Consider the following 22,342-nt stretch of genomic DNA (forward strand, 5'->3'; position numbering starts at 1 on the left):
CGGTACTTGGTGGATGCGGCCAGGGCGCCTTGGAATGCGCCTTTTATTGCTAGGCCTTGCCTGCGCAGCGCAGGCGTGGGCATGGTATCTGCCTGGAAGTGCTCCTAATTCTTTCAAGCAGGGTGACCGCGTGCCTTTCCAGGTGAATGCGCTGCAGCCGATGGGCGGAGCGACGCCCGTGCATGGTCTCGTGAGTTATGACTTTTACGACGAGCGTTTTGGATTCTGCCGCCCCCAGGAAGGTATTGAGTCTGTGCGTGGCAGCCTCGGTAGTGTACTGTTTGGCGATCGCATTTACAATGGCCCGATTGTGCTGGAGATGGGGCGCAACCAGGAGTGTGCGACAATCTGCCAGGCCCAGATGAGCGTCGAGCAGGCCAAGTTTATTGGGGAGCGGATCAGCGAGCGCTACGGGGTGAATTTTATGGTCGACGGTCTTCCTGTCGTTGATCGCCGGCAGACCGGGGACGACGGGCGTGTGCGGCTGAACTCGATCGAGTTTGACCTTGGCACGACGCTCGACGCGTCGATGAAAGAGCTGCCGGCCCCAGCGCTATTCAACCACTACGCATTGAATGTATCCTACCACGAGCGATCTCCCGGTGAGTACCGCGTTGTTGGTGTGAATGTGCTTCCACGCTCGATTGATAGTCTAGCAGGCGGCGCGCAGCAAAGCCCGAACTGCTACGCACAAAAGCACCTGTTCCTGAATCCAAATACTACCAACACAGTTGCGTACACATACAGTGTCCACTGGTCCTTGAGCGATACGCCATGGGCTACTCGCTGGGATGCGTATTTGCACGTCGTTGACCCTCGCATCCACTGGTACTCGCTGCTGAATTCGCTAGCGATTGTAACGCTGCTCTGTGTCCTCGTCGCTGTTGTAATGACGCGCGCGGTGCGCCGTGATATTTATCGCTACAATGCGATTGACCTCACCGAGGATATACAGGAAGACTATGGCTGGAAGCTCATCCACGGCGAGGTGTTCCGCTCCCCGTCGTCGCCAATGCTGCTCAGCATCATGACTGGCACAGGAGCACAGCTGCTGGCCATGGCGGTTGTCACGCTTGTGTTTGCGCTGCTTGGCTTCCTCAGCCCCTCGAATCGCGGCTCCTTGGGTACGATCATGATTATCACATGGACCCTCTTTGGCTGCATCTCTGGTTATGTGAGCGCAAAGGTGTATGCGAGCTTTGGTGAGGGAGAATGGCGGCGCAACATGTTTCTCACCGCGTTCCTCTTTCCCTCTGCTGTGTTTGCACTGATGAATTTGCTCAACTTCTTCCTTGTGATGAACAAGTCGGCGGGCGCCGTGCCGTTCGGGACCTTGTTGGCGCTTATTGCACTGTGGTTTTTGATCAATGCGCCGCTCTCCTTCCTAGGCTCGTACCTCGGACTGCGCTCCGGCGCATTTGCACATCCCGTCCGTGTAAACCAAATCCCGCGCCAAATTCCCCCGTCACCGTGGTACATGCGGCCATGGCCATCAGCACTGCTCGCGGGTATTTTACCCTTTGGTGCAGCATGGCTCGAGCTCTTCTTTATCATCAATTCCTTGTTTGGCAGCAGGGTCTATTATGCGTTTGGCTTCCTCACGCTGACATTTATCATCACTGCTGTCACCACAGCAACGGTCAGTATTCTTGCCATGTATATCCACCTGTGTGCCGAGGATTACCACTGGCAATGGCGCTCGTTTATCACCGGCGGCGCAAGCGCAATTTGGCTCTTTCTCTACGGAGTACGTATGCACGGGCGCTCACGCAGCTATTCTACTGTTTCACGCGGCTCAATCTTCCCGACATGTCGAGCAAGATTTTGTTTCTTGGATACCTCGCCGTGATTGCCATGCTGGATTTCCTCCTCTTCGGTGCGTAGGTCGACACTAACACCAGGCTTTATTGGCTTCCTCGCATGCTACGCAAGCGTCCGCAAAATTTATAGCCACATTCGCGTGGATTAGTAGCACGTGACGCTGACAGCACTGCGCGCGGCCTTCTTTTTGCATTGCATGGCGCCGAAGCTGAACGTGCAGGACCCTGAGATCGCACGGCTTTTGGAGCTGTTTGCGACGATCTCTCTTACGGGCCAGCGTGCTCAGGATACAGTCAAGAATGAAAAGTATGCGCGTGCACTCGAGCAGACTATCACATCGCTCCATCTCGACCAGGCGAACCTCGATCCAAAGCACAGCTCGTTTGTCGTCGTAGCGGCGTCGAGCGGTGCGGATCTGCCAGGAGAGAAACGCGATTATATTGTGCGGCGGATCCTGAGCAATGACCTAAAGAGCACGGATCAAATCAACACCGCGTGTAAGTACATCGCCTCGGAAGACATGCCGCTCGATGCACACGCATTTGACGCTGCGTGTGGTGTAGGCGTGGACGTGTCACCCGAACAGTGCCGCGCTGCAGTGATAATGTACATGGATGAGCATGCCACTGAGCTCGAGGAGGTATGTGGCTGGCCAAAAATGTCGGCCATCATGGGCGCCGTGCGCGGCGATCCGTCGATGCGGTGGGCCAATGCAGTGGATATCAAGACTGCTGTCGAACAAGAGCTGACCAAGCGCTTTGGTCCGCGCGCCGCTGCACAAAAAAAAAAGGCAGCTACTACGAATGCGCCGGCCAAGAAGCCAAAGCAGGAGGAGCCGGGCACCGCACGCCCCGACGCCATGTTCAAGGAAGGTTTCCTTGCCAACCTGCACCCCGTCGGCGGAAATCCGCAGCGCATTCCTGCACTGCGCGAGCAGCATATAAAAGCAACCAACGGTTCGGTCATGACGCGCTTCCCCCCCGAGCCCAACGGTTTCCTGCACATTGGCCATTCCAAGGCGATTGCCGTTAATTTTGGATTTGCGCGCTTCCACGGCGGTCTTTGCTATCTGCGCTTTGACGACACGAATCCCGAAGCAGAAGAAGAAAAGTATTTCACCAGCATCATTGATACTGTTCGCTGGCTTGGGTTTGAACCGTACAAGGTGACCTACTCGTCGGACTACTTTCAGCGCCTTTACACGCTTGCCATTGACCTGATCAAGCGTGGCCTCGCTTTTGTCGACCACTCCACTCCTGAGGAGATCCGCCAAGGCCGTGGTGGTCCCGAGAAAGGCGCGCGCCAAGAAAGCAAATGGCGCAACCGCCCCGCGGAAGAGAATTTGGCCGCGTTTGAGGCCATGCGTACCGGCAAGTACAAGCCCGGCGAGGCGGTCCTGCGTATGAAGCAGGACATTTTGGGCAGCGGCAATCCCCAGATGTGGGACCTGATTGCCTACCGTGTGCTCGAAGCGCCGCACCACCGCACTGGCAAGACGTGGTGTATCTACCCCACCTACGACTTTACCCACTGCCTGGTGGATAGCTTTGAAAACATCTCCCACTCGCTGTGCACCACCGAGTTCATTCTTGCACGCGAATCGTACGAGTGGCTGTGCGATGCACTGGAAGTATACAAGCCGCGCCAGTACGAGTACGGGCGCTTGTCGATCGAAGGCACGGTGATGTCGAAGCGCAAGATGCTGAAACTTGTCAATGGCGGCTACGTCGACGGCTGGGACGATCCACGCATGTATACCTTGATTGGCTTGCGCCGTCGCGGTGTGCCGCCAGGCGCCATCTTGTCGTTTGTCAATTCGTTGGGCGTCACAACCAACAACTCGGTCATTCAGACCAACCGATTTGACCAGAGTGTGCGTCAGTTCCTCGAGCTCGACACGCCGCGACTGATGATGGTGCTCAAGCCCCTCAAGATCACGATCGAAAATTTGCCCGACGACTTTTTGCTCGAGATTACAAAGCCACTGCACCCCAAGGTGCCGACCATGGGCAGCGCCAAGGTGCCGTTCACCAACACTGTGTACATTGACGCCTCCGACTTCCGTACTGAAGACGCCAAAGACTACTTCCGCCTCGCACCGGGCAAGACGGTTGGTCTGTACCAAGTCCCGGCGCCCATCACCTGCACCTCGTTTCGCACCGATGAGCGCGGCGAGGCCGTCGAGTTGATCTGCCGTTACGAGGAGGACCATCAAGGCAAGCCGCCGAAAACGTATATCCAATGGGTCGCCGAGCACGCCCCCAGCCAAAGCCCTGTGCACATCAAGCAAGTCAACCTCTTCCGCAATCTCTTCACATGCGAGAGCCCCGCTGCGGAGGACAATTTCCTGGACCACATTAATCCAAACAGCCGCGATGTGCTGCACAATGCGATGCTTGAACCGGCATTTTTCGAAGTTGCACGCCTTTCTGTGGTGAATGCACACAAAGAGGCTGAGGAGCGCATGCGCGCTGCTGAAGCACTCACCGAGCAAGCGCTCGGCAAGGAGCGCGCGGTGAAAGAGACCCAAGACAAGGACGCTGTCCAGAATACCAAGTCCGAGACGGTCGGTAAGGAAGCCATTCGATTTCAGGCGATGCGCGTTGGCTACTTTGCAGTGGATCGTGAGAGCAGCATGGAACTATTTGGCGATAAGGTCAACGGCCCGGACGTCCTCTTCCTCAACCGCATCGTCTCCCTCAAGGAGGATGGGGGCAAATCGTAGCACATAGCACGTGACTCATTCCCCACTGCGCCCTGGCGCTGCGCCGGCGCGCCATGCCGCCACCGAGCTTTTCGAGCTCGAGTACGCTGAGTACCGTCAGCGTGCCGCGCACCACGCTTAATGCGATAAAAGACGTGGTGCAGCATGTGCAAGCGGCGGCGGCAAAACACGATGGCGTCTCGCTGACTACCGCGCTCCAAAGCATCGATTCTCTGCTCCAGGACCCGGCGCTAGAATTGCGCCCGCAAGAGACGGACTTGCTGTCCAGCCTCGATCGCACTGAGCCTGCATCGCAGGTTGTATTGGCGGTTGCAGATCGGCTAAATACTGAGCTGCTTGACGTCGTTGGTGCGGTTAACGATACGTCGCGTGTCGTCCTGCTCACCTTTGTTGCCATGCTCGAGCCCCTAGCCATGCTGCTCGGGCCAAAATTGCTGGTGCGCGACTGGTGGGAGCCTGTTTTATACCCCACACTGAAACTCGAGGATTTCTCAGATGCAGATGCGAGCCGCATACGCACACTCACGGTCTACATGATGATGGCCGCGCCCGACAGTGCATATTCCAACGAGACCCACCAAGCCCTCGACGACGAACAGGAGCCTGTGTCTGACGCATATTTCAGCTTTACGCAGTACATATTTGAGCTGTATGTACAGGCCACAGAAGCGCTCGCGGATTTTGCGCCGCTCCCCGAAGATTACGCGGCGCTGCGCTCGGAAGATGCGGAGAACGATCCGATAGCAGAAGAAGATCTCTCTGCCCTTGTCGCGAGCCATGCGTGCGACACACCCGAAGGGAAAGCATCGCGACGCGCACTCGAAATCATCCTGTCGGTTTACAGTCTACAGCGCCCGGGCCGCTTTTTTCACCATCTCGCGCACGGATTTGCCAAAGGCGACGCGCCTACGCCGCTGCTCTACCTCCTCGTGAGCTTTTTGCACCACCATACGATGCACTTGTACAGGATGACGTCTACAAACCTTGTCCTGCAGATCATGCAAACACTTCTCGTTACTCAATCTACACGGACCATGTCGCTTGGCGTTGCATGCATCATTATGATCCTTCCGCACATTGTTTTATGGATGATTGGCGGTGGTGGTGGCGGTGTCCGCATGCTTTTCCGCGTCTACGGACGCACAGTTAGCTGGCATCGTCCAGCGCACGCCGTGGCGCATGGATTGACGCCAAACGTGGACTTGCTCTTCACGCTCATCTACGGCATTTTCCCGTGCAATTTACTCCGATTTCTGCGTGGGCCAAAGCGGTACCTCGAAGAAATGGATTATAGCGATCAGTTCGATCCCGCATGGAAAGAAACGCTGGACGAAGAGATGGTACGCACACGCAGCCAGGCAATGCTGCGCACTCACGCGACAAATCCAACGCTCGTCGATGGAGATGCAGCATCGGAGCTAACCAACACGAAACGGTTCGCACACGTCGACGCTTCCGACATTACCGCTGAGTGCATGAGCCTGCGCATCGAATTGAACGAGCGGCCAAAGCCAGACGCCGATGCGCTGCTGCGCGAACACGCAAATAACAGACAGGCACTTCCGCGTGATGCGCTAAAAGACGCGGAACACAAATTTGAGTTATACCTCAAGGACCAGCTGCTGTTGCACATAGGCCGTTTGCACCGCGATCGAATTGCCAACGCGGTGAGCGAGGCCGAGCAACAAAACCTGTATCATACACTGCGCACGTTGCGCTCGCAGCTGTATGCAGCAGAAGAACGCGTGGACAAGCAGCGTGCAGAGATGCAAACGACGAGCATGCGGCATGTCCAGTGGGAGCGCGAGCTGAACAGCAAACTTAATAACTACCGCGAGGAGCGCCGTGCGTGGATTGCCGACATTGTCAGGCTGAAACAGGAGCTGGAGGTCAGCAAAACCACGATCCAGATTCAGCACCAGCGCATCACAGATATGGGAACGCACACCTTCGAGCTGGAAAAAGACTTGCAACGCGCGGAGCCCAAGTTGGCACAGCTGGAAGCGTACGGCGAAAATGTGCGAAAAATGAGCAACTGTTTGTCGGATCTGGAAGAAGATTTAACCAAGTACGACATCCAGGGCCGGGAAATGGACAAGCTTCTTTCTTGGTGGCAGGAAATGGAGCTGGTTGTTTCGAATAGCGAGGCAAATGCAGGGCGGTACCGACGGCTCCTTGAAGAGCGCACCACCGAGAATACACTCCTCAAGAGCCAGCTCGAGGCGATGCGTGCAGATGCCAAGGCCCATGTGGCGCGCAGGGAAGCGAATCGAGACTGGCTGCTTGGCGGGTGCGATAAGGAGACGGCAGAAACTCATGACCAGTACAAAGCACAGAATGCTACTCTGGAGCTATTGGTCATGGAATTGCGCGCGCGAATCGAGGAATTGGAGACGGATTTGCAGTACATGCGCAAGGAAAGCCGCGAATTGGAGTTACTGGAAACAGACAGCCCAAACACAGGCCTGTTTTCACCGGAAACGCTGGGCATTACTGGTTCGCCTCCGCCGCCATTATCACTTGGTTCCCCCTTACAGAAAGAGGCACGCAGCGGGGAGATGTAATGTAAGTATCAACGTCCAAGGTATAGTATGCAGCTATGCAGCTATGATAGCAATGACTGATATGCACTTGTACGGTACGTGCATGCGAAACGAAATCAGCGGACCAAATAGCAAGGCGGCGGCAAGATCCAACGCTCAGTGTGCTCCTAAAATTGCACTCCAGCGATTCATCAGCTCGCCAGCACGCGACTTAAAGTGGAACTCGTCGTCCCGCGGCACCTCGCCAAGCTGGTGGATCCGCCGCATAACCTTGCCTATTTTTGTCGCGCGTAACTGCTCGGGCGTCATCTCTGTGTACGCCTCGACGATTTTGAACGTCTCGTCCTGGTTCTTCATGTCCTCAGCAACAATCACGCCGTCCTTGTTCAGGAATGCGCGCTGCAACTTGTGACGCCATTCGCGCACTTTTCTCGTCTGCGGATCCATCTCATCCTCCGTCTCTTCGCGAGTGGCAGGCGCCTCGTCCAGCTTCGCCTCGGATTCGACGCGCTGTTTCTTGGGCTCCGATTTCCTCGCAGGCCCGCTCCTTGGCTTGCGCTTGCGATCGCTTTCCTCCTCCTCCTCCGCTTCCTTTACAACTTTGTTCATTTGTTCGTTCCACACACGCGGGTCGCGCGCAATCTTGTACGCCTTGACAAGCTCGCCAGACTTTTTTTGTGTGCTGCCCAAGAACGCCTCAATATCCTCACTGGAAAGGGGGTTCAAATCACGCGCTGGCGCCCAATGGCTGTGGTTAGTCGCCACTACACACATACTAGTCGGCTGCAGGGAAAAAGCGGATTGTATACAGCGCTGCGCTCTTGGATGCAGGACGCTCCTCGCGAACAGCAGAAGGCACATTTGCATCGTCCATCACGATTCCAGGCCAGGCCGGAAACCCCTTGATTTTGGCAAGTACAACATCATTTGCGTTGCTGCGCATTAGTCATAGCATCATACGTACTACTTGTGATCTGGATCGTTTGCGAACCCTCCTCGCTTCGCCGTTGGCGCCATGCTGAACGAAAGCGACGATCGCGCGCCGCCGCGTGCATAGGTATCACGTGATCTTGTACGAAAGCGCTGGACGGGCCTTGACCAAGGTCCGTCGCATCGTCTCGCGTTGCATGAACCAGGAGAGTCGCCGCGTTTAGCGCTTCTGACGCCATGAGCAACAAAGTTGTGTCGTCGACATTTCGGCACATTATTGATGATGTGATCGCAAATGTCCGACAAGACTTTGAGGATATGGGGATAGAAAAAGAAGTGCTGGAAGAGCTGCAACGATCCTGGGAGGCGAAGCTGATTGCGACGCAAGTGACCGAATTTGAAGGCGCACCAGGGATGCGCCCACAACTGACGTATACTCCCGGCACCGCGCCTAACGTGTCGGTTACGGTACCACGCGATATTCTCATCAAAAAAGAAAACAAAGACGAGAAGGAGGGCGGCGCAGCACCCAAGTCCGAGTCGAGCGAAGGCGCAGCGGCTTCCAGCTCGAAGCGCAAGCGCGACGCAAAAGACGAGGGTGGGGACAGCGACGAGATTGGCAGTGATCTCGACGACTCAGAAGAGGAGGAAGGCGATGGAAACGAAGATATGATGCTCTGCCTGTACGACAAGGTACAGCGTGTGAAAAACAAGTGGAAATGTGTACTACGTGACGGCGTTGCATCTATTCACGGACGCGACTATTTATTTTCAAAGTGCAACGGGTACGTATAGCGCGCCAACTTACCCCGCAGCGAGTTTGAATGGTAGTTGCCACCGCGTTAGCTAGTCACGTGCCATATAGCCTTTGGGTGCATCCACGTCTTATTTCCATCCCATGAGCAACCGCCTAATGGCCACGGGCTCTTTGGCTTTCGTGCGCAATGCGCTCACTTACGACAATGCGCGAACACTTGCGCTTGTATTAGTTGTGCTGCATTACACGCGCATCTGGGCGCGTACGGTGCGTGCGGAAGGGCTTGTTGGTGTCGCCAGGCACGCATTCGTGCGTCTTTGCAAGATTGCCTTGCGCATCGCGCTTTTGCTGCCGAGCAACAGGCGTCGGATGCAGCGCGAGATGAACGAAGCCACGACAGATCTTGAGAAGTCGCTCATTCCGCACTCGACCGTCCCTATTGTGCGCGAAATCCCCGCGCACGGCAGGGACGTTGCATGGATCGACACACAGCTCACCGCTCTCCAGCGCCTCTCGAGCAAGGCTGACGAAGAAGACGGTACAGTACACTGGCGCGGTGGACATGTCTCTGGCGCGGTGTACCACGGCGGGGAAGATTTGTCCAAGTTGATCATGTCATCCATGGGGCGCTTCTTGCTCTCGAATCCGCTGCACCCCGAAGTCTTCCCCGGCCTGCGCAAGATGGAAGCCGAGGTCGTGTGTATGGTACTGAACATGTACAATGCACCAGATGGCGCTGCGGGTACTACCACATCTGGCGGCACGGAATCGATCCTCATGGCGTGCAAAACGATGCGCGATTGGGGCCGTGCCGAGCGCCATATTCGACACCCCGAAATGGTGATTCCCACCAGCGCGCACGTTGCGTTTGACAAGGCCGGCAATTACTTTGGAATCAAGGTCCGCCGCGTTCCTGTAGACCGGTTCACGCGCAAGGTAAGCATCGACGCCATGCGCCGTGCCATCAACTCGAATACCGTGCTCCTGGTCGGCAGCGCACCCAATTTTCCTGACGGGATGATGGACGATATTGTTGCGATTGCGACGCTTGCAAAGCACTACCGCATTGGCTGCCACGTAGACTGCTGTCTCGGCTCTTTCATCGTACCGTTCCTCGCCGCCGCAGGTTTTGTCACTGAGCCGTTCGACTTCCGCGTCGACGGCGTCACTTCCATTTCCTGCGATACACACAAGTATGGATTTGCACCCAAAGGCTCGTCCATTGTCATGTACCGCAGCAAGGAGCTGCGCCGTTTCCAGTACTATGTAAACACCGAATGGACTGGTGGTGTGTACGCAAGTCCGACGCTTGCCGGCTCGCGTCCAGGCGCACTCATTGCAGGGACTTGGGCTACCATGCTGGCTATGGGGCAGGATGGCTACACCGAGAGCTGTCGCTTGATTGTCGGCGCTGCGAAAGAAATTGAGCGCCGCGTTTGCACCGAGATTCCCGAGCTGACCGTGCTTGGGAAACCACTTGTGAGCGTTGTGGCGATTGCGAGTGCGGGCAACATCAACATCTACGATGTCGGCGATCAGATGAGCAAGCGTGGGTGGCACCTTAATGCACTGGCGGGCGATATACCAGCGTTCCATATCGCCGCGACGCGCCTTACCGTGCCGGCAGTGGACAATTTTATCATAGACCTCAAGCTTTCCGTCGCACAATCGCGGACTAGGCCTGCTCAGCCTGGCACGATGGCGACGGTGTACGGTCTTGGAGCGACTACCGCTGTCGGCCCTATGCTTGTGGGCGAAATGGCCTCGCGCTTTATCGATACACTATACAAGGTCGAATAGGTAAAAGGCAGCTGCCGCTACGTACAAATACAATCTACTGCAGGTACAAGACCTGCACATCGCTCGTGGCAAATGCCGAGGCACAGTGCGGGCACTTTCGCTGCCGCGTCTGGATGCGCGCATTCACGCATTCGTCGCAAAAGGTGTGCAGACATCGCGTGATGATCCGGTTGCGGTACCGCTCCTTGCACGACGAGCAGCGAAGCAGGCTGTTGAGATACTCCAAATGCGTATTTTCCGAATCGCCCTTCTTTTTTACCGTGCCAGACGAAAGGCGCTTGGTGCGGCTTAATTCCTTGTCCAGAAGCGCGCCGCGTTCTTCTGCGCGCGCTTGTGCGTCGGCGGCAGCATTCGTCGTCGCGAGGTGCTGTGCAGCAGCAGCGTCGGCAGCGGCCTTGGCACGCTCTATCTCGGCCAAACGCCGGCGCATGGACGCCTTGTCGCGCTCCATCTCGGCAAGTGCGGTCGTGTGTGTTTGTACGCCACGGCGCAGGGCACTGATTTCCTTCTCCGCCTGTCCCAGCTGTGCGCCAAGCGCTTTTTCTGTTTCCGTGTACCGCTCAATAACCTTGCTTTGCCGCTCTGCATTGCGTGCCAGCGTCCGTTTTTCAGCGTCGACCGCGTCTTTTGCGCGCATGGCAGCAAAGTACTTGTTGTCCGCTTTTGACTTTTCCGTCGTGAGCCGCATAATCTTTTCTTCCAGCCGCGCAAGGTTGGCTAATTTTGTGTTCGTTTCCTTCTCCAATACGTCGTATGCGGCGGTCAACCTGTCTACTTCATCGTACATCGCTGCTGCAGACGCGTTTGCAGCGTCTGCTTCTTGGCGCCCTTGCGTGGCCTCGTGCTGGAGTGCAGACCAGCGCTCGAGCGCATCCTCTGGCGTGGTTGCTTTTGCAAGGAGTGCCTTGCATGCTGCAAGCGCTTTATGCGTCTCTGCGCCCGTGTCGTCGCTCGCCAATTGCGCGCGGAGCGCTGCATTTTCCGACGCGAGCTCGGTCATGCTTTTCGCCAGCACGTCCACACCGTCCGCATTGAGTCGCTCCACGGCGAGGGTATCGCCACGGAGCGCAGCTACCTGCAGCTGGAGCCTGTGCGCCTGGCTTTTAAGCGCCTCCATCCTTTCGTCTTTTGCCGCAAGGAGTGCTTTGAGGTCATCGACCTGGGTGAATTTGACAGTATCGCGCGCCCGGCGTTCCAGCATCTCTGCGTTCAGCTCGTCACGCTGGCCGCGCAGGCGAACGATATCCGTGTCGCGCGTGCGGACCTGTTTCTGGAGCTCGTCTGCGTGTGTATTGGCCTGCGTCGCTGTTTGGTGCTGGAACTCCGCGCGAAACTCGCGCATGTCTTCATTTTCTTTTTGCGTAGCGGCGCACTCTGTGCGCAAACGCTCGGCTTCCTGCTGCAGGAATACCATCTCGGCCAATAGCTCGTGGTATGCAGGATGGGTACGTATGCGCTCGTCGGGGAGCGACTGTAACTGGGATGCGAGCGCCGCAATTTGCTGTCGCGCGTCGAGCAGCTCGGCACGCACAGCGTGCGCTTCCTCGAGGCGCGCCTGTGCAAGGTTGCGCACCGATTCCAGCTCCTCTTGTGCCGCGGCGATCGCCGCTTGCTGCGTCTCGATCGCTGCGTCCTTATCCGTGCCATTGGGCGTGCTTTGCTGCTCTTCGGTCTCTTGCGTGGGCTCGGATTTTTGTGAGGTGGATGCATCGCGCAGCGCTTTGCCTTGGGGGTCCTCGATAGACTGCACAAGCCCGCTTTGCGAGCGGTCTAATTGGCGCTGCGCTGCGCGCAAGTCCTCTGTCACACGTGCTTTGCCGGACTCTGTCGCGCTCAGCTGGGCGTGCGTCGCTTGGACTTGCTGCCGAGCGGCGCTCGCTTCGTTTGCAAGTGTTTGGCACCGTGCCTGGAGGTCCTGCATGGCCTTGGGCACGGATTCATGCGGCCGTGTGCGCGCAGCGTACGATACCAGCGCAGCAAGCACTTTGTTTGCAATTTCTGCGCGTTGCGCCAGCGCCGCGAGCTGCTCGGTATTATGCATCTCTAGTGAAAGTGGTGCAAAGGCCGCCAAGGCACCACACAGCTCCGCGCCGATGATTTGCTCGTCGAGCAAATGCACCGATTCCAGGAGTGCATCCCAAAACTGATTCACGGCGAGAATGCACCCTCGCATATCGTGCATGCGCAGCTCGAGCATCTGAACTACTGCATTCGCACGTTTCGCATCGCGCTTTGCCTCGCGCATGCATCGGTATATCGCTTCCTTGCGAAAGCGCTGCGGTGAGTAACCAAATAAAAACGTACCTCTAGGCGCGCGTAGTCGGGATTCTCGTCGTCATCGAATCCATCATCAACATGCATGCGTTTTGTGTCGAACGGACCGCTTGGCGCGCCGCCTTCCGAATAGGCATGCGCCCGCTTCCTGTCCATACTCGCCGCTCGCAACGCCGCGAAAAAACGCGTCGCGGTAAACGACGTGCGCACGTGACTTGAACGACGAGCGAGGCCGCGGCGCTGGTGGCTCTGTGATGTGGTGTCGAAGCGTGGTGCTTGCGCGTGGCTGGCAACGATGCGCACACGCGTATATGCGTGTGTATTGTACACAGGCGCCGATGCAGCATGTCGCGTTGCCGAATAATGCACTCAGCACGATCCTGGATCGCGTCGCGCCGTTATACCAGGTAGATACGCCATGGCGCGCACGCTTGGGCAAGGCACAGGAGGATTTGCGCAGGCAAGATGTTCCACGCAGGCTTGCATTTGTAGGCGCTGCATCAAGTGGGACAAGCGAGGTGGTCGATGCGCTGCTTGCTGAACCGCACGATGCTACCCTACGAGGCGCGATGGAAGCGTTGCGCGAGGCAAGACCGGGTATGTATGGGACGATGGTGCGTACCATTGCATACGGGCCACAGATCAGTTTGGATGGGGGCGTGCTGCATATTCCGCACCCCTGGCTGCGGGACGCCAATGTCGAGCTTGTCGAGGTGATCAATCCGTCTGCGCTCCCCGAAACGCTCGATGCGTTGTACGCGAGCGACGCTCTTTATTTCGTCACGGATGTGAGTGCACTGACATTTTCCGAGGGTGAGCCGATGACATCTGAGCCTGCTGTCCGACGTGCGCTCGAGCTAGTCACGTCGTTTGCACAGAAGCCCGGGACGAGTGTGGTGGTAAACTTGCCGCAAGACTCTTTTCCGACGCTCGACTTGGCCACCATACACCGCGCCTTGCAAGCGACACTTGGCGCAAGCACCATGAGCCAGCTTGCGTTGCATGCAAGGCGCGACGATACGCTTATTGTGCCGGGCATGCATGTCGTCTCTTCTGCGCTTGCGATGCGCGCCAAGGCGTGCTTGGATCCTGAGCACACCTCGTGGCGCGACTTTAATCAGCTGTTTGCTGCTTCGCGCTTTACTGCATTGTTTGACTCCATGAAATACGTTCGCACAGACATGCTCCCCCGTGTTGCATACGTCGCACAGACCAGTATCGATATTGCGCAGAGCGCAGAGGCGAACGAAGCGGAGCTGCTTGCCTCTGCGCAGGGCTACGCAAGTGTGCTCAAAGAGCAAGCTGAGTTCCACATGGCCAGCCTCCGCGAGCAAATTTTCCCGGCACGCATTTCCGAAGAGCGGCCGCTTCCTGCGCATCTCCGCAAAGGCGATGCCAGTGCAAGTGTGCCCGGATTCCTCGCCGATTCGCGGCACATGGTCGAGGCGACTCTTGCCAAGCGCTTTGCCTGGTACAAGCTTTTTTTCCGCATGGACGAGCTGCGTATCTCGCTCCTGTACTCTGTCGGCAAGAGCTTTGGCACGGAGCAAGAAACGCGGCTCGCATACGAGGCTGGGCGTTTGCGGGGAGTCGCCGCCGAGCAGATTGCAAACACACGCGACGCATTAGATGATCTTACACGGCGCGAGAAGCGCGAGCAGATTGGCTTGGGCGAGCAAGAGACTGTGGCCCAAGATATCTCGTCCTTTGACAGTGCAACACTGCGCAATGCACTGAGCTCTTTTAACGATACCCAGCTTGCCGCGATTCTTGTGCCTACCTGCTTATCAGATCCGATTATGTGCCGGCGGCGTCAGCTCCTCTCGTCAAACGGGCCAGTTGATCAAATGACGGCAAGCGCACAGCGCGCGACGATGCGCACGCTCGTGTTTTTGGGCCTGAGCTACACGCTCTGTGGCTACGGCGCATTGGCGCATAAGCACACACATGTGCCCTCCGTGCCGCCGCCATCCGTGCATGTGCAGCTTCCGACAGATTTTATTGCGTCTAGCTGGATGCCATGGGACTTTTCCGGGTTCACACAAGCGCTCACGCGGTTTGGCGACGCGTTTGTCATGATGCCCAGCACTGCTGCAGGCACCGCACTTTTCGCGACGCTGTGTGGTGCATGGTACCTTCAAGGGCGCTGGACAAGTATTAAGCGCAAGTTCTGGAGCGACTGGGACAGGATCGTTGGCGCCGTCGATCGTGACGCGAAGGACGACCTGGATGCCTTGCTGCGATTCGTTTTTGGCGCGCCGCTGCACGCCTCCCAAGTGCTGAATGAAAAAGCGGTTGTGCGCACCGCGAGGCATTTAGAGCGGGCAGATTTGCTGCAAAGACTGCGTGTAGACATGAATAGTGTAGAGCGTTCATAGAATGCGTGTTTTTGTATGTATGCTACAGGTATCGGCATAGCCGCTCGGCGCATCTTTACGCGGGAAATGGATTCGCCTTGCGCTCGTGAACTAGCATAAATAGTGACACAAAACATACTGTTATAATGCAAGAGGCGCTCAATTAGATCGACATGCGTCAGCACCATTCGGCGGCAACAGTAGCGGTTCAGCTGGAGCTCGGTGAGTGCCTCGCCTTCCGTGCGGCCCTCAATCAATAGCGCCAGGTATGCATCCCATTTGTCACCGATCACCTTCCCACAGCTGAAGCAGCGCACAGGGATAATCTGGAATCAGTCACTATGCTCACGCACCATTTTCGTCACGGACGCCGACGAAAAAAAGCTCCACGGTCGTTCGCGGAAAATAGTAGGGTGGAATTACGCACTTATTTCCACGTCATACACGACGCGTTTTGCTGGCAATCGCTCGCCTTCTCACCGACGTCACGATGAGTGGATGTAAGTACTGGTTATTTTTTTTGTACAGGGTCTGACAGACGCAGTCCGATTTTTGTCGCTGGTGCGGCCATTTATGCCGGTTCTGCCGGAGGTTTCTGCGCCTGAGCGCAAAGGTATGTAATTGAACAGCGTCACTGATGCCTGCAGTGCCTTTCCAGCAGCGGGTTATGTGGACTGCTATTGTGCTTGCCATTTTCCTGGTCTCGTCGCAGATTCCTTTGTATGGTATTATGTCCAGTGACTCTTCTGATCCTTTGTACTGGATGCGCGTGATTCTCGCTTCGAATCGCGGTACGCTTATGGAGCTGGGTATCTCGCCAATCATTACTTCTGGCATGATTATACAACTGCTGGCCACCGCGAATTTAGTGCAGGTTGACTTTACTTTGAAGGAGGACCGCGCATTGCTTGGCGGTGCACAAAAGCGTACGTTTTGCTAAATCACTTACCTCAGTCTTTGCATTGATTATTTCCTTGGGTCAGGCGACTGTCTACGTACTCACCGGCATGTACGGGCCGCCCCGTGAACTGGGTGCGGGCGTTTGTCTTCTCTTGATTCTTCAGCTGGTTGTCGCGGGACTTATTGTGATCTTGCTAGACGAGCTGCTTACCAAGGGCTATGGTCTTGGTTCCGGTATCTCGCTTTTTATTGCAACCAACGTTTGTGAGACCATCATGTGGAAGGCCTTTTCTCCTACAACAGTCAACACGGGCCGCGGGCCGGAGTTTGAGGGCGCCGTCGTTGCGCTCTTCCATCTTTTGTTCACTTGGCACAACAAAACGCGCGCGCTGAAGGAGGCCTTTTTCCGCGAGCGCCTGCCCAACGTCAGCGAACTCATTGCCACGCTTGTCGTTTTCCTCATCGTGATTTACATGCAGGGATTCCGCGTAGAGATTCCCATCAAGTCGAGCCGCTTCCGTGGCCAGCGTGGCACTTTCCCGGTCAAGCTCTTTTACACGAGCAACATGCCTATCATGCTGCTTAGTGCCTTGACTTCGAACTTGTTCATCATCAGCCAGATGCTTGCGATGCGTTTCCCGACCAACTTCTTTGTCAACATGCTCGGTACTTGGTCCAGCGTCGATGACAGCGTTCAGCTACATGCTGTAGGTGGTGTTGTGTACTACTTGTCGCCCCCGACGAGCCTCTGGAGCGTGCTCCAGGATCCTATTCATGCCACCATCTATATTGCATTCATGCTCACTGCCTGCGCAGTGCTCTCGACCATCTGGATCGAGGTCTCGGGCAGCGGACCCAGGGACGTTGCAAAGCAGCTTAAAGACAACCAGATGGTGATTGCAGGCTACCGCGATGCAAGCATGTACAAGGAGCTCAAGCGCATTATCCCGACGGCCGCTGCCTTTGGCGGTGCTACGATTGGCGCGCTCTCCGTTGTCGCAGACCTTAGTGGTGCGCTCGGCTCGGGCACCGGTATCTTGCTTGCCGTGACGATTATCTACTCATACTTTGAGATCGGCATCAAGGAATCCCAAGGTATGAACGGCGGTATGGCAGATTAAAAATGTATTGCTCCATAGTCCGTATCGACTCTCGCAAGGCCAGGCGTAGCCAATGCCACGTGGCCGATGGCGCCATCGAAAAATCGCACCCCGCCATCTTGCCACACATTTTCACTGTCTAGCAATCCCTGCTCCGCGCCGCACTCTCGCCATGCCTCTGAATTGGAATAGTACTCTTGCATCTAGGTATGTTGAATGCACTGGATGTGCTAACGTAATTAGTAGTAACGTCGAGGAGAGCACAGTGCAAGGTACCCCGCATTTCGCAAGTAGCGCTTCGCGCCACCCTTCTTCTACTTTGGGTTCCGTGGTCAAGTGGTGGACCTGACATGACTTCTGCAGAAATGCCTGCGCCTCAACGGCCAGGTCGGCGCTTGTCTGTGAGAGAGACGGCGCCGCAAATAGCGGCTAGCGGTATACCAGCGATTCCGCGTATGCATACGCAGAATCGCTTCGTCGCTTCGCACCTTCACGCTCTTCCCTTGTCTCCTCCTCCTTCACCACCCCCTTTGCTACGCACCGCTACAACCCCTGATGATGACTCCACTCTACCTAAAAATTTTGAGGCGCCTTCGTCCGAAAACTGTTTTACCACCTCGCGCCGTGAGCGCAACTCCTATGCAGAGTCGTCCGTTGCTGGACTTTTGTATCATACTGCCCGGTTTGACTTGCCTGGCACACCGGAAATGAGCCCTGCGAACGGCGATATACATCACCATCCGCTGGCCACTGCCGAAGCATTTATGCGCCGCATATTCCCCTACTGGAATGAACCAAACACACGGGCACTCAAAGTGGAAGACGCAGGGCTTGAACTCCTTTGCCCTGGATGGACGGGCGCTGTTGTGCAAAAACATGACACGGCTACGTCGATCACAACCGGCTTAGCACCCAATGAAAAGGCGAACGAACTTGGATTTGAGCCCGATCTGCGCTCACTCTATGTGCATATGCCACAATCCTGTCTCCGCTCGCATCTCCGTGACTATATGCTGAAAATTCTGGACATGGCGTCGGATGAGGTGCATGTGGGTCGCGTGGTCTTCTGCTTAGAACGAAGTCTACCGGATCTGCATTCACTTGTCCTCGGTTTTTGTTACGTCGGCGGACACGTCGCTTCTATGGCGGGCCAAACGGACGACTGGCTAGCGCTGCAGCCGTTGCCTTCGCTGATGCTCGTCGCCGTGCCGCTTTGAGTTTATGAAATACTTTGATAACGTAATATTAGTGCTCCATTGGCTCGATTGTACGCGCCGGTCCGGGATGAGGCAAGTAACGCACCTCCACTGGTGGTCGCCAGAGCGCAGAAGCGGCAACGTTGCTTGGTGCCTCACCACGCCGTCTTTATTGTGTAGCGGTACCACTTTGCCGCAGAAACAATGGCAATTCAGTCACGTCTTCGACCTATGTGGAAGTCGGCTAAAATGGCGGCGATGGGCCGCCTGATTAATTTTGTCATGTTCTACTCGCAGAACTATAGCAAAATTCAGCGTGTGCTGCGCCTCGTGTACTTTACGGGTCTCATTGGTGGTATGTACATGTCCATACCTGGCAAGAAAAAGTCCGGCAAGAAGCAGGATCAAGTCGTTGTGCAGAACCGCAAGCGCAGCAGACGCAAAGATGGCGATAAGCCGCAGCGCGTCGCTGTGGACGACGTGTTTTTCAAGCGACTTGGCGTACTGCTTCGCATCATTTTCCCTTCGTGGAGGTGCAAGGAGATGGGTCTGCTTATTGCATTTACTATCACACTTGTAATTCGTACGGTCCTGTCTCTCTACGTGGCCGATTTGGACGGTCGCATCGTGGCGGCTTTGGTGCGTGGCAACAAGCGCTCTTTCTTCCTCCACGTCCTCGGATGGATGGGCATTGCAGTACCTGCTGTACTGACAAACAGTATGATTACATACTTTAGTTCCGCACTGGCGTTAGCCTACCGCAGTCGCCTGACACATCATGTTCAGGCCAAGTACCTGCAGAACTTGACGTTCTACAAACTCAGCAATTTGGATGACCGCATCAAGAATGCGGATCAGCTCATCACTGTTGATGTTGCCAAATTCAGCAAGGCGCTGTCTGCACTGTACGGAAACATTGCGCTGCCTATCCTGGATGTGGTGCTATACAATTACAAACTGATGAACACGGTTGGTGCCGAGATGCTCATTTTCACCACTGCCATCATCTGGTCTAGCTCGACTATGCTGCGTCTGCTCACTCCGCCTTTTGGCCAATACGCTGCCACCGAGCAGCAGCTGGAGGGTGAATATCGCTTTAGTCACGCGCGTCTTATCGAGAACTCGGAAGAAGTGGCATTCTACCGCGGTCAGCAGCTGGAGAAGCACCTCATCGACCGCACCTACTTCTCGCTTATCAAGCATATCAACCGCGTGCTGCACATCCGCATCGGTCATGGTATGATGGAAGAGGGAATTGTCAAGTGGTTATGGGGCGCCATCGGTCTCGTCATCTGCTCCACCCCCGTCTTTTTGAAGCTTCCTGCCGCATTTGGCGGTGGCGGTGGCGGCCGTGGCGGTGGCGGCGATATGGGCTCGCGTACCGAGCTCTTTGTGACTAACCGTCGCCTGCTTCTTTCTTCTTCTGACGCCATGGGTCGTATTATGTACAGTTACAAGGAGCTTTCTGAACTGGCTGGATACACAGCGCGTCTTTCGGAGTTGATCGAAGTGATGGAGGAAGTAGAGCAGGGCCGCTCCAAGAAGCTAACGGTGAGCTCGCAGAGCGAGGTGCACAAGCAGGAAAAGGAAACCATTTTCAATAGTCGTGGCGAGCTTGACAACACCTCGGAGAACGTTGTTTTTGACGAGGTTCCTGTTGTAAGCCCCACCGGCGATGTTCTTTTGGAGAAGCTCAGCTTCAAGATCGAGCCCGGCCAGCACCTCTTGATTGTTGGACCTAATGGCTGCGGAAAGAGTAGCATGTTCCGTATCCTTGGAGGTCTTTGGCCCGTTTACGGCGGCAAGGTCGCAAAGCCATCCAACGACAGCTTTGCCTACATTCCCCAGCGGCCTTATCTTTCCTTGGGCACGCTGCGCGACCAGATTATTTACCCCGACACCCTCGCGGAGATGCACGCCAAGGGTGTCTCGGACGAGGATCTTATGGACATTCTCGATATTGTCCAGATTCAAAACATTGTGAAACGCGAAGGTGGTTGGGACGTGAAGCGCGAATGGCGCGACGCTTTGAGCGGTGGCGACAAGCAGCGTATTGCCATGGCTCGCTTGTTTTACCACAACCCCAAGTATGCTATCTTGGATGAGTGCACCAGTGCAGTCACGCTCGATATCGAGCGTGTGATGTACGAACACGCTACAAAGCTGGGCATTACCATGATGACTGTCTCCCATCGTCCTTCGCTTTGGAAATACCATTCGCATGTGCTTCAGTATGATGGCCAGGGTGGATACGTATTCACGGAGCTCGATGCCGACAAGCGTCTCGTGCTGCAGGAGGAGAAGCAACAGCTTGAGCAGAAGCTGCTGCTGCTTCCCAAGTGGCAGGAGCGCCTGGAAGAATTGCGCGAAATTCTGGGCAACCGGTCGCGCCGTCGTCAGATTGCACCGGAGGGTGCAAAGCAGGACCCGCCCGCTGTGCCGAAGCCTACGGAGAATGCAGAGCCGGAGGCTGTGCCGGAGCCTACGGAGAATGCAGAGCCAGAGGCTGCCGAGCCGAAGCCTGCCAAGGAGACGAAGTCTTCCTCCAAGACCAAGAAGACCAAGAAGACTACCGCCGCAGCCAATGGTGGGCTTGCGCGCAACTTTGCTGCCCCGCCCATAGACATTGCCGAGCTGAGCGGAAAGAAGAGCACCGAGTTCAAGAACCAGCAGAACCCAGGGAAGTAGCGCATCACTAAAAAAAACTTCCTTTTTCTCGAGTCACTTGCACATAGACTGGTAAACCAGCATTGGCTTCTCTAGCAGCAATTCCATCCGGTCTATGGGTGGATTTCGCTACTTACTGCTGGCCAAGCGCGGACTGGATCGCGGAGAAGACCTCGATCTCAATCTCTGCAGCAGCCTTCTCCTCCTTGGAGCCACTTCCACTGGCTACGCGTTGCGCCTCGGAAAGACCTTGGCGCGCAGCCTCGATGGAAAAGTCCTCGAGAGGAAATGCCTCGACAGCGTTGATGGTAAGCGAGTTGTTAGGATGCACAGTGGCAAATCCAGACGACACTGCACGTATGTTAGATCCCAGCACATGAATACATACCAAAGAAGCGTTTGCTAGTACCGCTGGACTCGATCACTTCGACCACACCAGGGCGAAGGGCCTCGATTGCGGGAATGTGAGCAGAGAGGATACCCAAGTCACCGCTCTGCGCGGCAAGGTTCACCTGAGTAACTTCTTGGTTTTTGTAAATGGCCTGAAGAAAGTGCATGTCAGTAACTTTTCAAATACGACGCTGCGCGACCGGTGCGATGGCATCGATCGCATCTGTTGACATACCTTGTGAGGGACGACCAAGCTGAGCTTCAGCTGGTTGTTGATGGCCTCAGCATATCCACGGCGGGCGCCGGACAGTTGTGCCAGTGAAGGGCGCAAACTCGAAGAGCGAAGCGAGCGCGAAGCCAAAGCAAACACCATCGTCGTTTCGATGCAGGAGAGCGCAACGCTGTGCCAAACGCACCCTGCCCGGTCCGAGCAGGCCAGCACACAAATCGGCCGAGACCGGGACACGCAAACACGAGCACGTGGCTTGTTTTTCTTGCCTCCACTTGCGGTCCGACGATGGAGGGGACAAGACAATGCGCTTGACTTGCCAACGCTGCTCCAAACCTTTGCACCTAGATGCAAGCATATATGGAAAGAAGAATGGCGCAACGGAACATGTAAAATCGATTATTAGCGGCATAAATCGTACGCATACTCCAAGAAAAAAGCCTGTCTTGGAAGTGCAATCGCGCTTGGACGCCCTTCGACTTCCAAAAGACGTATACGACGCGCTGTATGCTTGGGCGCAGGATGAGGCGACACAAGATTCAGCTCTAACCGCCCCTCCCGACGAACTTGCATCATTATTTGAAATGTTTTCTAAGGACGCAGCGTGCGGTGGACTGGACACGCCGATGCATCCGCTGTGCGGGGCATGTACA

General features: G+C 55.9%; 12 protein-coding genes across 12 annotated transcripts; 9 read left to right on the top strand and 3 right to left on the bottom strand.

Annotated features, from left to right (window-relative positions):
• Positions 1–34: 34 nt before the first annotated feature.
• MVES1_002634 (uncharacterized protein) lies at positions 35–1,969 on the top strand (the record flags this gene model as incomplete). The annotated part of the gene is made up of 3 exons (XM_056207460.1): positions 35–1,747; positions 1,774–1,876; positions 1,902–1,969. The coding sequence occupies 3 exons, from the start codon at positions 35–37 to the stop codon at positions 1,967–1,969; spliced, it is 1,884 nt and encodes a 627-aa protein (XP_056063435.1).
• Positions 1,970–2,017: 48 nt separating this feature from the next.
• GLN4 (glutamine--tRNA ligase) lies at positions 2,018–4,546 on the top strand (the record flags this gene model as incomplete). Its single annotated transcript, XM_056207461.1, has 1 exon — positions 2,018–4,546. The coding sequence occupies one exon, from the start codon at positions 2,018–2,020 to the stop codon at positions 4,544–4,546; it is 2,529 nt and encodes an 842-aa protein (XP_056063436.1).
• A 53-nt stretch (positions 4,547–4,599) lies between these two features.
• Positions 4,600–7,110, top strand: MVES1_002636 (uncharacterized protein; the record flags this gene model as incomplete). Its single annotated transcript, XM_056207462.1, has 1 exon — positions 4,600–7,110. One exon carries the CDS (start codon positions 4,600–4,602, stop codon positions 7,108–7,110), a length of 2,511 nt encoding a protein of 836 aa, XP_056063437.1.
• Positions 7,111–7,245: 135 nt separating this feature from the next.
• Positions 7,246–7,863, bottom strand: MVES1_002637 (uncharacterized protein; the record flags this gene model as incomplete). Its single annotated transcript, XM_056207463.1, has 1 exon — positions 7,246–7,863. One exon carries the CDS (start codon positions 7,861–7,863, stop codon positions 7,246–7,248), a length of 618 nt encoding a protein of 205 aa, XP_056063438.1.
• A 393-nt stretch (positions 7,864–8,256) lies between these two features.
• TOA1 (transcription factor IIA subunit alpha) lies at positions 8,257–8,850 on the top strand (the record flags this gene model as incomplete). Its single annotated transcript, XM_056207464.1, has 2 exons — positions 8,257–8,804; positions 8,835–8,850. The coding sequence occupies 2 exons, from the start codon at positions 8,257–8,259 to the stop codon at positions 8,848–8,850; spliced, it is 564 nt and encodes a 187-aa protein (XP_056063439.1).
• Positions 8,851–8,917: 67 nt separating this feature from the next.
• DPL1 (sphinganine-1-phosphate aldolase) lies at positions 8,918–10,576 on the top strand (the record flags this gene model as incomplete). The annotated part of the gene is made up of 1 exon (XM_056207465.1): positions 8,918–10,576. One exon carries the CDS (start codon positions 8,918–8,920, stop codon positions 10,574–10,576), a length of 1,659 nt encoding a protein of 552 aa, XP_056063440.1.
• Positions 10,577–10,610: 34 nt separating this feature from the next.
• On the bottom strand, positions 10,611–13,006 carry BRE1 (RING-type E3 ubiquitin transferase; the record flags this gene model as incomplete). The annotated part of the gene is made up of 2 exons (XM_056207466.1): positions 10,611–12,851; positions 12,881–13,006. The coding sequence occupies 2 exons, from the start codon at positions 13,004–13,006 to the stop codon at positions 10,611–10,613; spliced, it is 2,367 nt and encodes a 788-aa protein (XP_056063441.1).
• A 155-nt stretch (positions 13,007–13,161) lies between these two features.
• Positions 13,162–15,228, top strand: MVES1_002641 (uncharacterized protein; the record flags this gene model as incomplete). The annotated part of the gene is given in 2 exon segments (XM_056207467.1): positions 13,162–13,167; positions 13,183–15,228. The coding sequence occupies 2 exon segments, from the start codon at positions 13,162–13,164 to the stop codon at positions 15,226–15,228; spliced, it is 2,052 nt and encodes a 683-aa protein (XP_056063442.1).
• Positions 15,229–15,697: 469 nt separating this feature from the next.
• On the top strand, positions 15,698–17,228 carry SEC61 (translocon subunit; the record flags this gene model as incomplete). The annotated part of the gene is made up of 4 exons (XM_056207468.1): positions 15,698–15,707; positions 15,752–15,820; positions 15,855–16,133; positions 16,162–17,228. The coding sequence occupies 4 exons, from the start codon at positions 15,698–15,700 to the stop codon at positions 17,226–17,228; spliced, it is 1,425 nt and encodes a 474-aa protein (XP_056063443.1).
• Positions 17,229–17,557: 329 nt separating this feature from the next.
• On the top strand, positions 17,558–18,424 carry MVES1_002643 (uncharacterized protein; the record flags this gene model as incomplete). The annotated part of the gene is made up of 1 exon (XM_056207469.1): positions 17,558–18,424. One exon carries the CDS (start codon positions 17,558–17,560, stop codon positions 18,422–18,424), a length of 867 nt encoding a protein of 288 aa, XP_056063444.1.
• A 228-nt stretch (positions 18,425–18,652) lies between these two features.
• PXA2 (ATP-binding cassette long-chain fatty acid transporter pxa2) lies at positions 18,653–21,091 on the top strand (the record flags this gene model as incomplete). Its single annotated transcript, XM_056207470.1, has 1 exon — positions 18,653–21,091. One exon carries the CDS (start codon positions 18,653–18,655, stop codon positions 21,089–21,091), a length of 2,439 nt encoding a protein of 812 aa, XP_056063445.1.
• Positions 21,092–21,203: 112 nt separating this feature from the next.
• Positions 21,204–21,833, bottom strand: ATP16 (delta subunit of the central stalk of mitochondrial F1F0 ATP synthase, atp16; the record flags this gene model as incomplete). The annotated part of the gene is made up of 3 exons (XM_056207471.1): positions 21,204–21,421; positions 21,459–21,612; positions 21,696–21,833. 3 exons carry the CDS (start codon positions 21,831–21,833, stop codon positions 21,204–21,206), a joined length of 510 nt encoding a protein of 169 aa, XP_056063446.1.
• Positions 21,834–22,342: the final 509 nt, after the last annotated feature.

The sequence above is a fragment of the Malassezia vespertilionis genome, chromosome 5, assembly GCF_029542925.1.
Source record: "Malassezia vespertilionis chromosome 5, complete sequence".
Taxonomy (NCBI): domain Eukaryota; kingdom Fungi; phylum Basidiomycota; class Malasseziomycetes; order Malasseziales; family Malasseziaceae; genus Malassezia; species Malassezia vespertilionis.